Source organism: Cnephaeus nilssonii, assembly GCF_951640355.1.
Source record: "Cnephaeus nilssonii genome assembly, chromosome: 5".
Lineage (NCBI taxonomy): Eukaryota > Metazoa > Chordata > Mammalia > Chiroptera > Vespertilionidae > Cnephaeus > Cnephaeus nilssonii.
The window spans coordinates 9696752-9713404 of record NC_137076.1 but is presented as its reverse complement, the minus strand read 5'-3'; the positions used below and the strand labels follow the sequence as shown (position 1 = coordinate 9713404).

General features: G+C 52.9%; 1 protein-coding gene across 1 annotated transcript in view; it reads right to left on the bottom strand.

The window, feature by feature from the left end:
* The window catches only part of ADAMTS2 (ADAM metallopeptidase with thrombospondin type 1 motif 2), a 262993-nt gene extending 256062 nt beyond the window's left edge, over nt 1-6931 (bottom strand). The window contains exons 1-2 of the mRNA XM_079771375.1: nt 6680-6931; nt 5373-5767 (exon numbers count right to left, since the gene is read on the bottom strand). Coding sequence (XP_079627501.1) covers nt 5373-5767; nt 6680-6803 — 519 coding nt within the window. The 5' untranslated portion in view covers nt 6804-6931. The remainder of the gene's footprint in view (nt 1-5372; nt 5768-6679) is intronic.
* Between the last annotated feature and the right edge of the window lie 9722 nt (nt 6932-16653).

Sequence of the window (16653 nt, the reverse complement as noted above, 5' to 3'; positions counted from 1 at the left end):
GGCCCTCCTTAGGATCCCAAGGACAACTGGGCCTAAAATGTCCCTTGCTTGTTTCATCCATTATAAGCTGATTTTCTGACACTTAAACGGAATGAGTTTTTTTTAAAAAGGAATGTAATAAGCCATGGAAGAAACTGTGACTACCCTGGGCAACTGTGTGGATTGCCAAGAGCAGGGACTAAGCAGGTGCCTCTGCTCCTCTGACCTGAGGAATTCCAACACCCAGGGAACCAGGAAGTTCCCACAGCCCTTCCCTGAGACCCTCTCACTGCCCTCAGACTACTGCCAAGGGAGGATGGGAGAAGGAAGGCTCTGAAAGTCCCAGACACTTTGCATCCTCAGCCCCACAGCCTGAGCCTGCCACACCTGTCAACCCCACTCTAGCATCTGAGCCAGCTGGAGCCGAGTATGTGGTCACAAAGGCAGCAGCCTTGTTATGAAAAATAAAACTCATCTTGGTCTCTTAGGCCAGCGAATGACTTCTCTCTGAAGCCTTTAGTGCCTCTTAATGTCCAGCAAGACTAAACAGAGAGGGTGCCTGGCAAGGATGGCAGCCCAGCAGGGTAGTCAGTCCCAGGCCACAAGGCAGCAGCCTCTCTGAATCTCAGCTATACAAGGGGACACTGCATCACAGAATCACCGGGGTGTACACCGCCCTCCTCAGGCTCCAGAATGGGAAAAGGCTTCAGAAGTTATACACTTCCCACTGCCCAACCCTTGGAGGCTTCCATCACTGGCCCTGACTGGTCAGAGATGCCAGGCTGGAGTGGTCCCCAGAGCTGCCCTGACAGGGGACAGAGGGAGGACAGGGTGCTTCTATTCTACTGGTGTCCCCACTGCCGTTACGGAGCCATGAGGACTCAGGCTGCCTGAAGGGAATGCAGAGCAGGTCAGTAGCTTATCAGTAGGCCACTTGACCACTAGGCCTGCTCCCAGCTCCCCCTCACTCACTGACAATGGTCAACACCTCTGACTCAGAAGGCCTCCAGGAGTCAAAGAAGAAGGGTAGGGATATTTCAAAGAAATGCATCTCTCCTTTTTGTTGGCATGCAAACAAAGGTAATAAAATGTGGTGAACATGGTCTTGGAGTCAGGCAGACAAGCATCCAAACAGTGGCTGCAAAGCTTGAAGCAAGCTGTCTTGGCTTTGGAGCCTCAGCTTATTCATCTGTAGAATGGAGATAATATCAGACACTAGCCAGGGGGTGCTGAGGATTAAACTGCATAAGGTGGTCAGCAGGGAGCATGGCGCAGAGTTGGGGCATGTGACCTGTGATATACTATTATTACTTTTTATGCCAACAGCTTTCTCATTGGGTGTTTAATGAGCATATTAGGATGATGTGAGATCAGCACACCTTTTCCTGTGGCCCAAGAAGTGCCAGAAAAGCCTTCCCTAGCAACATGATGTACAGGAACCCTGTGTTAAGCAGTATTTCCTCAGGCATCATGAAAAGGCAAACTTTAACCTTTTCCTGTAAATATTATGAACAACGTCTGTCCAGTGCCTATGAAAGAACCTGGGCATTTTCCATTTCTCAGCCTCTCTGAAAATAAAGGGCACAATGTCTTATGAAGCGAGTCTTCATCTGGCATTTCTCTTTAAAAACAATGTTTTTATTGATTTCAGAGAGTGATAGAAACATCAATGATGAAAGTGAATTACTGATAGGCTGCCTCCTGCACACCCGCTACCGGGGATCAAGCCTGCAACCGAGGCATGTGCTCTGACCAGGAATCAAACCATGACCTTCTGGTTCTGGGTCGATGCACAACCACTGAGCCACACGGGCTGGGCCATCTGGCATTTCTTGAGTCTCCATCTCTACCTGACTCCAATTGAATTTGCATATTGGCAGGCCCAGGGTCCCAACCTCATATCATTTGGGGGAGCAACACCTCTTACACTCTCCATCTATGGGGTTCTGCAAACGCCATGTCCTGATTCTCATGGGAGCATCTGATGCCAGGTTGGCCAGAGTGACATTAAGGACTCAGCAGGAATAATCAGAGAAAGATGTCAGCCTGGACTGCTGAAGCCCCTTGACTCGCCACAGAAGGATTCCATCTGAGAACAAAGCCAACAAACACATAGGAATGTGGAGGCAGGACACAGCAAGGGTCTTCATGACCTGGTGGGAGCTCCTGGATCCAGCCATGCCTGAAGCCACATAATGATGTGAGCTAATAACTTCCCATTTCTGTTTAAACTAATCTGACTTGAGTTTTCTGTCACTTGTAACTAAGAGGATCCTGACATATACAGTGATATAAGAATCCCTTTGTACTAAATAAACTAGGAGACTGCTGTCTGTGATAAACAAAGCGAATCCTGCCTTCTTTTAAAGTAGAGAAACAAACTCAGGGGGACAGGCAAGTAGATGTGTGTCCCAATCCAGGGGCAGGACAAAAGGCCTAAAAAGTTCTGTGGGCACTAACCGGTTTGGCTCAGTGGATAGAGCGTCGTCCTGCAGACTGAAAGGTCCCAGGTTCCATTCTGGTCAAGGGCATGTACCTTGGTTGCGGGCACATCCCCAATAGAGGTGTGCAGGAGGCAGCTGATCGACGTTTCTCTCTCATCGATGTTTCTAACTCTCTATCCCTCTCTCTTCCTCTCTGTAAAAAATCAATAAAATATATATTTTTTAAAAAAGTTCTATGGCTCCTCTAAGTATCTAAACTTAAACTGTGAGACCACAGCTGCTTGCTGAGCTCTGCTCCATGGTTTTCCCACGTCTTCTAGGAAAGCTAGTTCCACACGTTCTGCAGAGCAGGGTTCCCTGGTCCCATCTGTGTGAGAAGTGCTGGATTCACAGAGTTCAAAATGTTTCTTTATTACAGAAATTCTCCAAGAGCCCCATGGGCCTCTTGAATCTCCCAGGCTGAATTCAAGGCCCAGTATTTCCCATGCTGGTGGTCCACTGAACCCTATTTGCTCAGAGCAACTTAAGGTGTAAACCCACAGAGCTCTCTTGCAGAATTGGGGCTGTGGAGCCTTGCTTCTGAACGTATAGCCTGAGGCCCAGGAGCATCAAGCAGGGAGCTCATGAGAAGCTCAGAACCTGGGAGGTGGGGGGAAAGAGGGAAGGTAGGGAGGGTGCATAGGTGCTGAATCAGAATCTGTATTTTAACAAGAGCCTCGGGGATCTTGCTTGGGCGTGTTTCACTACCAATGAAGGAAGAGCAAGAGCTGCCCAGGAAGGGGCTACATGAGACATGTTGGTTTAGAGCCAGGGCTGCTGGGAGGATGCTGTGCCCTTAGCCGTGGAAGACCTACTGAGGGGCGTGCACAGGAAGTACACCTCGGATCATATATCAGCGTCTTTCACCCACCAGACTTGGGAGCACCATGGAAGAAGAGCTGGAGAGAACCAAGCCAGACTCCTGCCATCAAGGGCTGAACCTCAGCTGCCCAGCTGTAAACCAGGCATGAAGACCCTTCTCCTGCAGGGTCACTGTTGAGGACCAGACGCATGATGCATGAAGCCCTTAGCGTATGAGCCTATCACTGATGCACAGAGGGACCTTAAAGGTTAAGAAATTAATTGGTATAAAATCAGGACAGATGCACACAGCGAAGAGAAAGAAAAAGAAAAGAAGTCATGATGCTGCCCCACTATCTCCGGGCCATTTCACCGACAGCATTCAAAGCCATTCTGGGAGGCCCCAGCCCTTCTTCCGACTCCAGCCTTCCTTTCAGCCCTGGAAGCACGTCCAGGACATCTGCCTATCCTGATTGGGCCAAGGCACACCTGGTGCCTCTTCCCTCTGCTCGGATTGCCAGCCTGTGTGGCTGCCCACTGACAAAGCATTCTTCAAGTAGCCCCCAGGAGTATGTTTTCGGGCCCCAGCAAGAGTGCTCCTCAGCCTATCAACTGCCCTGAGCGTGTGAGACCCAGAGGGGCACCAGGCCAGCCCTATTTCTGACCAGCGCAGTGGACAAACACACTAGAGGTCCTGGTTGAACAAATGAATCACTGACCAGAAGAATGAATGATACAATGAAAAAGTATCCGTAAAATGCGTTCCATTGGGAATTGATCAGTACACAGAAGTTGGTCCACTAACAAATGCGTCCATGTCCCCTCTTCCCAGCCCACCCACCCCATCCTGAAGTCCCCAGGACCCATTTCCTCTCATTTAGGCGATTCACCTCTAGAGTAAAATGAGGCACACCAGTGAGCCCCCGGACACCCTCAGAGACAACTGGGCATAGAGGGCTGCACCATGTTAACCCAACTCCTCCAAGGGCATGGACAGTTGTCTGCAATACGCCCAGGTTCTAGCCAAAGGCAGTGATTTTCTGAAGCAACAAGTGACATTTCCTGTGTCTCCATAAAAAGAATACCAGCGGTTGTGGGGCTCTGGAGTAATTGCTGGCTCGGTAGCTAACAGGATGAGCCTGAGGACAGGGGCTGCAGGGCCGGGAGAGCGGCCACTCCCTCGGAGCAGGAGTCTTCGGAGCTGCAATTAGAGCGGAACCCTTGGTGGGCGGTCTAGATGACCTGCCAGCACAGCCGGCCTGACCACCACACATCCTATCCAAAATAGAAAACTGCAGTGGCTTCTGCTGTGTGCCAGGTCCCTGGGCGGCGGGACAGAACACCGCCAATGTCAGCCTCCTCCTTGAGCATTGATCCAGGCTTCCTCCAAGGCTCTTATGTCAAGCCATGGTCCCTCCGGGCCCCCGAAATAGGAGCACTTCCCAGGGCTCCAGGAACCCCCAGGCAGCCCCAGGAAGGGACCTCCCCCAGCCTCTCGCCTGTCCTCCAGGGGCTGCCCATGGGCACCAGAGCCTGCACTTCCCATTGTCCCCCTTGGTTCAAAATAGAGAGAGAAACCGACTTTTTAAATAGCCAGCTGAAGTTCACAGGAACCCATAGCATAAAAATCAGTGGATCCCAGTCAGCCAGGGGGCAGATAACTGGGCATTTCAGCATCACTGCCTGCCCCCTGGGCTGGGACCGCCCACACACACAGAGACAAGGAGACTGACTGCCAGTACATGTGTCCTCCACACATATGGCACACACTAAAATGCACAGGGTACACACTCAACTGACACACAAATGAGCAGAAACCTACAGATACACATGTGCACAAGACACACAAGGGCCTGCAGGCCTAAAGGAGACACATGGCTACTTGACCAGCCCTTTGGAGACCCCGGACCCCCTCCTGCATAAATCACCCCTCTCCCGTCAATCAAAATAACTTGCCTTCCAGCCACCCCCTCAGTGTATGCCCTGTGGTCCCTAAGCAGAGAAGGTCCTCAGTGCAGGCCTGGCCCTCCCAGGGGACACCCAGGTAACAGGCTTCTGGAGCTCAGGCAAGAGCCCTGGGCAGAAAGGGGCGGGGAAGTGCCTACTCACCAGCCCATCGCAGGTGCTGAGCGCCACGGAGGAGGCTTCCCTCGCGCCGGCCACGTCTCCAGTGTAGAGGCAGGTCCCAAGCAGGGGCTCCACGCGGGTGGTGCCCGACTCCCCCTGCCACTCCATTGTGGCCCCGGGCGCCACGAGGCGAGCGTTGGGCTGCAGCCGCAGGTGCAGGTCTCGGCTGAAGACAGTGATGTTGTAGAACAGGCGGCGGTCAGGGGCCTCCTCACTGCCTCCAGGGAAGCCCAGGGTCTGGGCGGGGGCAGCCCTGCGGGCCCGAACCCCGGCCTGGGCGGTCGGCACCGACACCACGTGAGACACCCAGCGGCCCTGGGCGTCAGTGCGCACGGGCACCGCCAGGACGCGCTCGGCTCCGTGCCCCAGGGGTCCGCCTGCAATGGGAAGGCGCATGGGAGCCGCTGGGACCTGGGAGCTCCCAAGCCCGGCTGAGCCCGCATCACCCCAGTCCCGCCCCCGAGGCGAAGGGAAGCACATTCCTCCAGGCAGCCCCCAAAACTAGCCGGCACCTCCCGGCAATCTGCCAGCCGGGAAGGGTAGTTAACCCGCCGCCCGGGGTCCCGCTCTGGGACCCTGCAGCCCAGAGCACTCCTCTGGCCCCATCGGGGTTGGGGCTCCGCGGGCTCCTCACAGGTCCCCAGGGGACGGCCACCTCAGAGCGACCCCGCCGCCGTGGACCTACCGTCCTCGGCAGGACGTGGGCCCCTCCGAAGCCATTCCCGGCTACTCCCGCCCCCCGCCCCCCGGGAGCCTCCGCCCTTCAGTGGCCCCTGGGGCGGCGAGGACAGGACTCCCCTGGCACGGGCGGCCTCTGACGACAGCATCCCGTCCCCGGAGGGTCCCTCGGATCTTCGGGGATCCCCTTTGAGGCGCCCAAACCGATCCTCAGGGCCCCAGGCGCGGTCGGCATTCGGCTCCTCGGGAGCATCCCCGGACGCCAGCCCAGGAGCAGCCCGGCCCTGGCTCCCCAGGACCCGCTGGGGCAGGCTCTAGGTCTAGGAGATTGGCCGCGGGGCATTCCTCCACCGCCACGCTCCACGTCCGGAGACCCGCGAGGGCTCCACGCTCCCCACGGCCCGAGGAGTCCGGGTGCGCCGCGAGGGGCGCCCCCTGCGCGACCAATCCGGCCCGAAGTTGGCCAACTTGGCCCCTGACGGGGCGCTCGGAGTTTGCCCAAGTCCGGCAGGACGCTCCGGGGTACAAGGGGGAGGGGGAGGGGGGAGGCGCGCGGGGCGGGGCGGGGCCGGCCAATGGGGGTCGTGGGGGTGGGGGCGGGCCGCACCTACCTGGGGGGTCGGCAGCAGCAGCGAGCCAGGCGTCTGCGGGCGGCGGCGGCGGCAGCAGCAGCAGCAGCAGCGGGAGCGGTGAAAGGCAGAGCAGGCGGCGAACGGCGCCAGCTGACGAATCCATGGCAGCCGGACCGCAGCCGGGCCCCGCACTCGCAGCCGGCGCGAAAGTTCCCCGCGCGCTGCCCAGCCCACATCTGGGGCAGCTGGAGCCGCCTGCAGCTGCAGCACCGCAGGGCGCTGGGCGGAGGAGGCAAGGCGCGCAGGGGAGGGCGGGGAGCTCCGAGGAGAGGCGGGGAGAGGGAAGGAGCGTGCGAGGGAGGCGGGCGGGCGGGCGGGCGGGAGAAGGAGAGCGCAGGGAGGGCGGGGACGGCGGGCGCCTCAGCCTGCGGTGACCCGGCGCTTCTTGGCGGGGCCGCCGCCGCCCTCTCGCAGCGAAGCAGAGACACCCGGAGGCGGCGGCAGAGTAGCGCCTGGGATCCCCGCCGCTGGCCACACTGGGCTTGCCCCGCGCCCCCGTGGCACACTGCCTGGAAGGAGCGTGCCCCCCTCCTCCGCCCCCAGCATCCCCAATCCTCCTTGGGGCCCACCAGTCAGCGTGGAGCTTAAGAGATAGCCTGGCCCTATTTTTGCGCCCTGGGGCAGGACAGGGCTCAGGAAGGGGGTGGGGAAGGTGGGGAAGGCCTGAGATGGAGACCTCAGGCCAGAAGATGCTTTTACAGAAGGGTGCACTCCCTGCAGGGGCTATCCCAAAGATCAACTTTTACCCTTCCAGATGGAGGCAAGATACCTGCCATCCCCACCTTCTTTCTGCCTGAAGTCCCTGTCTCCCTCCAGCTGCCTCCCAACCCCTCCTTTGCAACCTGGGAACACAGCCTCCTCCAGCCAGATCTGGCCCTCCTTCCTAGAGCACTGGCAGTGTTACAGCCCTCACCTGTCCCGAATCCCCCGTGGGCATCCTCCTGGACTTTCCTCTTCTCCAGTCCCCGCTTAAAATAGCCTTTCTACTCTCTACTCACCTTTTCCAATACAGAATACCAGGCATACCTCTCCATCCTGGATCAAGTTTGCCGTCAAAGCCCATTGCCAGTTGGAATCTCTTCTCCAGGAAGGTTTTGAGCCTGGAGTCACTCTCCTACCAGGCCTGCTGCCCACAACACAGGGACCTTTCTTCCCAGGTCCTGCCTGAGAACCTCCTCCCAGGCGTGTGTCTATTGGAACATCTCTGCTATGTGATCCCAGATTTCTGCCCCGTTCCTGTCTGTTTGGATCTTCTCTTTCACAGTGCTCCAGGCCTGTGTACCCAGGACTCTGGGGTTGGCTCTGGTCCCGCAGGGCCCCCTTGCCAGCCAGGAGGGCCGGGTCTTATAGGGAAACACGTGACTTTTACAAACCCGCTTTAGCTGTGATTTCGTCTCCTCAGTTCCATCATTTTCAGGATCTGGGCTTGAGGGCACTGCACCTTGGTGGCCATCTTCACCTGCAAGCTTCCCTCTGTGTCGCCTGAGGGTGCTGAGGCAGGCATGGTGAGCATTTATTGTGAGCATTAACAATGGTGAAATCTCACATGAGAACTGAGATATCTGACTTTTCTTGAGAAATTGGAACGTGTGGTCACACTGGGCCCACATTTCTGCTATTAACCCTTCAATGGGACCCATGCCCTGCAGCTTGCTGTAGGTCCCCTTCCCTTAGCCCCAGGAAGTATCTACTATTGTGACCTCTGCAAACACAGCTGGTTCCAGAGAAAGGTGGATGGTGATCAGTGCTTGGAAAAAGAGATCACTCCAGAGCCAGCCATCCTGGAGGACTTCCTATAAGAAGCAGCATGGGTTGAATCCTGAAGGCTGAGGGAGTCGGGCAGCCCAGCAATGTTTTAGAACCGATGGCATTCTTCCACTCATTCCTGCTGTGGTGGTTGTGCTTTCGTGCTCCTCGAAGGATGAATGACACCCAATAGCAGCCTCACCATCTCCAAGGGTCATGTTCTATCACCTCACACACTTCCCGGCCAGGCTTATGGCACTACCTCAATCTTCTTCCCACTTCCACCATTATTTCTTTATTCAGTACTTCATCCTGAACGTAAATGTTTAAAGGATACTTTAAATCATTGAATGAAAAGCCAACACTTCTCCATAAATCAAAAGTACCTGTTAAAAATAAATAAAATGAAAAAAAATTATGTCAAATTCTTGTTACTGCTTGCTACAAAAGGCACTGATGCTGAAACTGATTAGCAAGTGTTGGGAAAGTGATGAGACAGATTAGCAAGAGCAGGGACCTTCCCTTTGGTGCAATGAGAGGGGCAAAAGGAAAGGTGAGAAGGAGCGACACTCACTTGGTGATACATGAGTTGTTCAAAAGGTCCATGTATGTTATTATCTGCACACCTGGGGATACCTGTTCTAGGACATTTTTTGTAAAGAGGCTTTGTCTCCCTGCATCACCCCTCGCACCTGTTCCTGCCCACATCACCGCCAGGTTTCTGGGACTCCACCCAGATAGAGATTCCCCATGACCGGGAAGCAGACCGCCGCTCTTGACCAACCCATCTTTTAGCTCCACAACGACACTCTGCATGGAGGAGTGGATGGATTGGGCAAACATCCACCAAAATGTATGGCTGAATCCTCCATACAGGGGGTCCTTACGGGCTTCTCCCAGCTTTATGATCACCTGTCCTCAACTACAAGAAACAACAACAAAAAACAGACACCTACTTCTTCACACCTCCATGGCTCATATCTCTCCTCTTCCTTTTCTAGAAAATGCTGCTCCAGCCTCTGGTGTTTGCCTCTCCCTCAGGTCCCCCTCCTCCTCCTCCAGGTGAAATGGGGCACAGAAATCCCACATTTCTTGCTCATCTGTTTATTCATTCTAGACCCCAAAGACACAGACCAAAGACTGCAGGCCAACTCAGCTCCAACACTTGCTTAGTGCGTGTTACGTGTGTCTGCTCTGAGTTGAACTTGAATGTCTTTAGGTCTGGCTTCTACTCTCTTGCTTGACAGAGTCCCCACCACTCCTTATTGTCCTCCATCTGCCTATTGCTCGGGTTTGTTACCAGCATGCTCCCTGAAGGCCTGGAGTTACAACCCGAATCTAGAACAGCTGCATGTTGAGGGGGAGGGGTGAGGACAATTCAGGATGAGCTTGAGCCCTCTTCCCCCTAAAAAGCTTCCCAAGGATGTGAGGTACAGAAAGAGATGGGGATTTAACATGGTCATCTTGGATGTCAAAAATCACCATGCATGCCTAAGAGCAGGGACATTAAGAAAAAACAATGTCTTCCTCTGTGCCCTCCCCAGCTCTCATTGGGAACGGTGCTCTGCCGTATTCTGAGGGAGGGGAAGGGCTCTCTGCTCCACCTCTGGCTTCCAGGCCACATGTGCCACCACAGACTTTATCAGAGCCATCCCTGCCCCCGGTGGCCACACAGAAACCAGAACTCCTTCTGCCCTTTGATGAGGTCACAATCTTTGGCAGGTCCTTGCCTCACTGCATGCTATAAGCAGACCAGATGGAGGTGGTGAGGTTTCACTGTCCTCCCTCTAGACAAGCAAGCTGGGAGCAGTTGGGGGATGGACCTAGACTCGTCCAGCCCCCTGGGGACCTGGATTCAGAGCATAAGAAGCTGTAAAGTCTTAGTGACCTTGTCGAGGAACCTATAAAGACAGCAGCTCTGTCCTCCTCCACTGTTGGCAAACAGCAGTCACAGTGGCCTCCTCAGATGCGCTGACAGAATCCTGGCCAGGAGTGGCCTTGGTAAGCAATATATCAGGGGAATGCTGATTGAACAGAACATGGCAGCCAGATGGCCTTTGGGGGGTTCTTGCTGTTTTTTGAGCATCCCTCCACACACACACACACCCTGACAAGGAGCTGTGTCAGGCAAAACAGGAAAAAAGTAGGTGTTTCTAGGCGGCTGTTTTTTTCATTGCCATGTTTCACACAGAGTTGTCCTACCTCCAGAGGAATCAGTTCTGCCTGGAAGTGGAAGACAAAGTACTTGCAGTGTGGAGGCTAAGGGATCCAGGATCAGTCAACACAAGCTATAAGTTCCCATTCAATGTACGCATAATGACCTGGGGAAGGCTGGAATCTCAGTGCCCGTTTATAAGTTACTGTCCATTTGCACCTATGCTCAGCTTAGCAGAGAGGCAGAGGCCCACAGATTTTCAAGGGGTTGTCTGGGTGTGGCAGGGAGTACTGTCCTGGGCCCACTTGTATCTGGATCTAGGCCCCTGGGTCCACCTGTGCCTAACCTCTCACAGAAGTCAGGAGGGCCATGTGGTACACCTCTCCCACCTGAGAAAAGCCTGTGGGCCTCTCAAGATAGCCTTGGCTGCTAGTAACACAGCCAGCTTAAACGTAAGAAAATGCATGATGTCACGTACCAGGTCTGCAAGTATGACAACCCCAGGGCTCAATCTGCCACCTAGGTCTGTGACCCTCACCAGACAAGCATGTCAAACTCGCGGCCGGCAGGCCTCATGCCTCGTGAGTTTGACATGCTTGAGGTAGAAGAATAGCCAGACCACATACAGGCTTTCTGCTAGAAGGGCTGGCTGACTCCCTCTGGTCTGTGGGCCAAGGTTGGGTCATTTGACCATTGCTGAACCAGCTGCTAACTAGGGGCAGGGGCTGTTACTGAGACAAACCTGGATTAACTCTCTGGGACACAATGCATGTTAGGGTTCAGCCCCATGGCCCCAGTCCCCAGCACCTCATTTGCCTATATTTCCAAATGAGAGTGTATCACAGTCCCAGGTTACCCCTGCCCTGGTCCTTACATGATTTTATCTTTACCTCCCATTCCCAGACGACATCATCCATAGAGCATGGAGAATTGATTTCTTTACATATAAATCCTGCACATAGTTTATGACGGGCACAATCCTGTTACATTGTGGGGTTTTGTGTTCAAATTCTTTGTAAGCCTGACTGGGTATTTCATCACTTATAATCCATTGCTGACCCTGGCCAAGGCCTTACTAGACCCTAGGATCCCTGGCCTCCGGGGCTTTCTTCTTTTTAGATCACCCTCCCTTCCTGTCATGATCCTTCCATCCAGTCCTGCTGTCAGCCAATGGTTTTCGGCACCAATTCAAGGCCAGCAGGAGCCCCCAGTTTGGGGTGCAGCGAAGAAGGAAACTTTATTCAGTGCAAAACATCTCAATTGTCACACAGCACAGCTGTAACACAGCATAGTTGTGAGGCAGCCCTGGGGCCAGGCGGCCCTGGGATCAGGCCCCTGTCCAGCTCTGTCCTGTGCCAGTCTGCTCCGGCCTTCTCAGGTGAGATACCTTTGGTGGAGAGGGAAGGTGCACGCTCAGAACCTGAGGGGATCTGGCTTATGTGGACAGAAGTCGCTGCCTCTGGTCCCTGTTTAGTCTGTCCTCATGCCAGTAAGGACTCCAAATCCTCACCGTTTGATTGGCCCAAAAGGCACTGGCCTTGATTCGTCAGAATAGAGCCTCTCTGGTTGGTCAGAGCTGTGCAGTTTCAATTGGGTGGGGAAAGCCTCAGTCCTATAGGTTGATATAGGATTCTAGGAAGTCCTTCATAAGGGCTGGCTCAGAAGGCAGAAACACAGTGCAGGCAGGAAGTTCAGTTCACAGCATCTAAGTGTGGGTCTTAAAATGGCCAAAGTTTCTGCCTGGGTCTGGCAGTGGCACCTACGAAGGCTGAGACACAATGGGAAGAAACTCTGGATGCAGAGTTGAACACCTTTGGCCATCACTGCAGCCACTGGGGGCTCCCTGGGGACCCCACAGCTCCTTCCTGGGGTGCCAGGAGGCCTCTCCTTCATCCCAGGCCTCATCACCAGTAAGGAGGGTTCTTTTTGGCTGGCTCCCTTCCAGCAGCTCCAGATGGTCCCTCCTCCTGTGTAGTAACACTGAGATCGGATATGAAGTCCCCAGGACCTGTAAAGTGGAGTTCATAGAGAATCTGGTCACCTCTGCTCCCTGCAAAATAGTGTCCCCTTATCATCGTTCCAGCAGGAAAAAAAAAGAAGAAAAAAGATATACCTGTACCTTTTTAAAATTGATTTGAGAGAGAGAAGAAGGGAATGTGTGTGAGAGAGAAACGTTGATTTGTTGTTCCACTTATTCATGCATTCATTGGTTGAATCCTGTACTTGCCCTGACTGGGGACCAAACCTGAAACCTTGGCATATTGGGACAATGCTCTAACCATCTGAGCTACTCAGCCAGAGCAAGATGTACCCGCATCTTTTGTGCAATGTTTTAAAGTTTTTGTTCCTGGAACAGATCTGGTTCCAGGAAGCCCCTCAAGAAAAGACTTTTCTCGTCACACTATATGCTCAAGGCCTCTGGCCACTCCTCAGTGCCATCCCAATGGATGCCACCCTATCACAAACGGGACCCCCTCCCCCAGCTATGTCCCTGGCCTCTCCTTTCCTGGGCACCCTCATCCTTTACCACAGGTTCAAGCGTCTGCCCACCCATAACCCCAGCCAGGTCCATTCCACCCTGTAAAATTTAATACTGCCCAGGTGTCCCCATCAAGGTGTCTCAGAGCCCCGGCTACTCATGGCCCAATCTCCACCTCACCCCAGCCCCAGTCAAGTCCTCCTGGTCTCTCACCTGGCATCTCCCCTCCTGCCAGGGACCCTGGGGCACCTGGCCACCTCCCTTTCCTTACCCCCACATCAAAGGGGTCACCAGCTTTATTTACTTTCCCATTAGCTCTGGAATCTGCCCCCTTCCCATGCCATTCACTCTAGCCCAGGCTTGGTCACCGTTCCCACATGGCATTCCCAATTGGGCACAGGATGCCTGAAATTGAGCCCACTGACTCACTTGCTAGAGTGATGAGACGTCTCCAGCACCCTGTACACAGTGACTTGCATACGGTGATCAGCCTGTCCGTGCCCCATGTCCTCATCTGTTGGGCAGCATGCCTGACTCCTTTTCCCACCCTGGGCAGTGGGGTGGAAGGGTGGGGGTGACGTCCTCGGGGCAACTCTGACACAGGCTGCTTGGGCTCTGTCAGCCACTTTCCAGTCTTGTAACTTTGGGAAACGTAACCTCCCTGTGAGGCAGGGCAGTAAGAAGCTAGGGAAATGCCTTGACAAGTGGAATAAGAGAAACCGAGATGAAATAATTAAACAAGGCCAAACAATTTGAGCAATTTACAGCCAACTAATGAATCACATGATTTTATCTTCCCTAACCAAGGACATTTAGGAGCAAATGGTTTACACATTCCAGACTGTCTGGGAGCAGACTGGCCTCTGTTCGGTCTCTCTTCAATGACATTCTTTAAATATGAAACTAACCGGAAAATACCGCTAATACCTCTACACGTACATTTTGGTAAACCAACATATTGAAGAACACATCTGGAATGCTAATGAATATTCTGTTGAGACCCTCCCCTAAAACCTCTCCTAGGATTCCCTCAGGCTAAAGAAAGATAAAAAGCCTCAAGACAGGGGACTCAGGGTCTTCTCTTGCTAGAGCATGCCCATGTCTTGTATCTCTTAGGCCTGTATCTCTGCTCTCTTTCTCCTAAACTCTAAGCCTCCTCACAAGACTTGAAACCAGGGGAACAGTGGGCAGCCGCAGCTCGTCCTGAGTTTACTCCATGAACCTGTCTCCAAGGCCTCCCTTTTCTCTGACTTTCCAGTGAGCCGACAGCAGCCCCACCTTGGCTCACTTCTGTTAGGGTTTGGCTGGTGGTGTGGACTGTGAAAGGATTCACAACTAAAAGAAGAGATGCAGCGAGGAAGTTTATTCCACTTTCCATGAAGGGAAAGGGCCAATTAGTGCCAATCAATACAGGGCAGGGAACAAAAAATGGCTTCCACCTTTGAAGAGTAATGGTTAGTGTTGCTAGGTGACAAGGAAAGGAAGGGTTTGTGTTGTGTTGAAGTTGAGCAGATGGGGGGGAGCTATCTTGAAAAGTTACAGTTTGTTTGCTTTCTAGGAGACAGTTTGGCACATGTCTTAGGGCAGAGCAAAACTTATGAAGAGTTCAAAAGAGGCTTGTTTGAAGGGGAGAGGGGAAGGATTTTCTACTAACGACTCCTGGGTGAGAATTATCCCTGAGTTCTGAAAACAGCAGGAAGGAGGGGGAATGTAAGAATGTAGCCTTGAGAGTAGCTCATCTTGTCTTGCAGTTTGAACAGAGGGACTGTTTGAATCAGAGGAGCTAACAATCTTGGGGGTTAATTACCAGGTGCTTCTCATAAATTGTGCAAGGCCACAGCAAAGAAAAAGAAAAACCTTTTTCCCGCCCTTACAACTTCTTTTACTGTGACTTTCATTTCTCAGTGAGCCCAAGCAGCCCTGCCTAGGCTCTCTCCTGTTGCTTCTTCCATCCTAGGCCCTTTCTTGTTTCACTGTATGTTTCAATAATAAACACTCTTAAAATAATCTGGACTTGTGTTGTGAAATCTTTCCTGCATGAAGTCAAGAACCCACACACTACTGGTTTTGGCCCAAGGCAGACCTGCTCTGGGCCCAGTCCCCATCCAGTAACACCTGTGCCTCAGTTTTTTAAACTGTATAATGGGCATAACAACATCACCTACTTCATAGGGTGGTTTTGAGAATTAAATGATGTAACAAATATGAAAGCTCAAAACTGGACATCTTAGCTAGTACTGTTCTCCATCACTGCCTTTACCCAGCTACACATTGTACAATATTGGGCTGTAGACACAAAACTGTGTTCACTGGAAAATTTCTAGAGTATTCTGACCACATGCTTTTTTTCATTTCATCACTGACTTTAGAACCAAACCCAGCTGTATTGCAGGACCTGGGTGGTATCCATACCAGGGTGGATTTTGGCCTGATAAACTTGCTAAAAGATTGCAAAAAAAAAAAAATATTGTGATTAACAAAACATAGCCTAGCACATAGTAGGTGCTCAAAAAAAAATTTGTGCCCTAGCTGGTTTGGCTCAGTGGATAGAGCATCGGCATGTGGACTGAAAGGTCCTGAGTTCAATTCCAGTCAAGGGCACATGCCTGGGTTGTGGGCTCGATCCCCAGCAGGGGGAGTGCAGGAGGCAGCAGATCAATAATTCTCATCATTGATGTTTCTATCTCTCCCTCACCCTTCCTCTCTGAAATCAATAAATATATATATACTAGAGGCCAAGTGCATGATTGAATCATGCATGTGTAGGGTCCCCTACACGCTTTCGCTTTTCGCGGTGGAGCTGGGTGCCTGTCCGCTGGTGCACCAGGCCTTTCAGAAGTCTCCGGCTCAGCAGAGGCTTCTGAAAGGCCTGGTTCCGGAGCAGACAGGCACCCAGCGGCCGTTGAGAGGCACAGGGGGTGGGAGTACTCCCGCCCCCTGCGCCTCTCAACAGCAGGGTAGCCCCCTCAGTGGCAGCAGATCCGTGCCTCTCAATGGCTGGATAGGCCACCCCGAGTTCCGCCCCCCAGCCTCTCACCGCCCAATCATGGGCGTAGCAGAGTGATGGTAATTTACATGTTACTCTATTATTAGATAGGATATTTTTTAAAAAATTTGCCAAATGAATCAACAATATAACTACCAAAAATAAAATCTATAAAAAAATAAAAAGAGCCCTGGCCGGGTCGCACATTTGGTTGGAGCATTGTCCTGTACACCAAAAGGTTGCAGGTTCAAGTTCTGGTCAGGGCACATACCTAGGTTGAGGGTTTGATCCCTGGTCAGAGCACTTTCAGAGGCAATGAATCGATGTTTCTCTGTCACATTGATATTTCTCTCTCTCTCTCTTTCTCTCCCACTTCCTCTCTCTCTAAAATCAGTAGACATATCCTCAGATGATGATTTAAAAAAAGAAAAGAAAAAGAAACAAGTGATTCACAACACATGGGACAAGGAGGGGAGATGAGAGAGGGTTTAGGCTAAAAGTTGATGGGAAAGAAGTTACCAGGAATAGGCAGTCACCACTTAGGGTGAGCATCTCAAGCACAAACACCAACATGTGCAGAGGCCTCG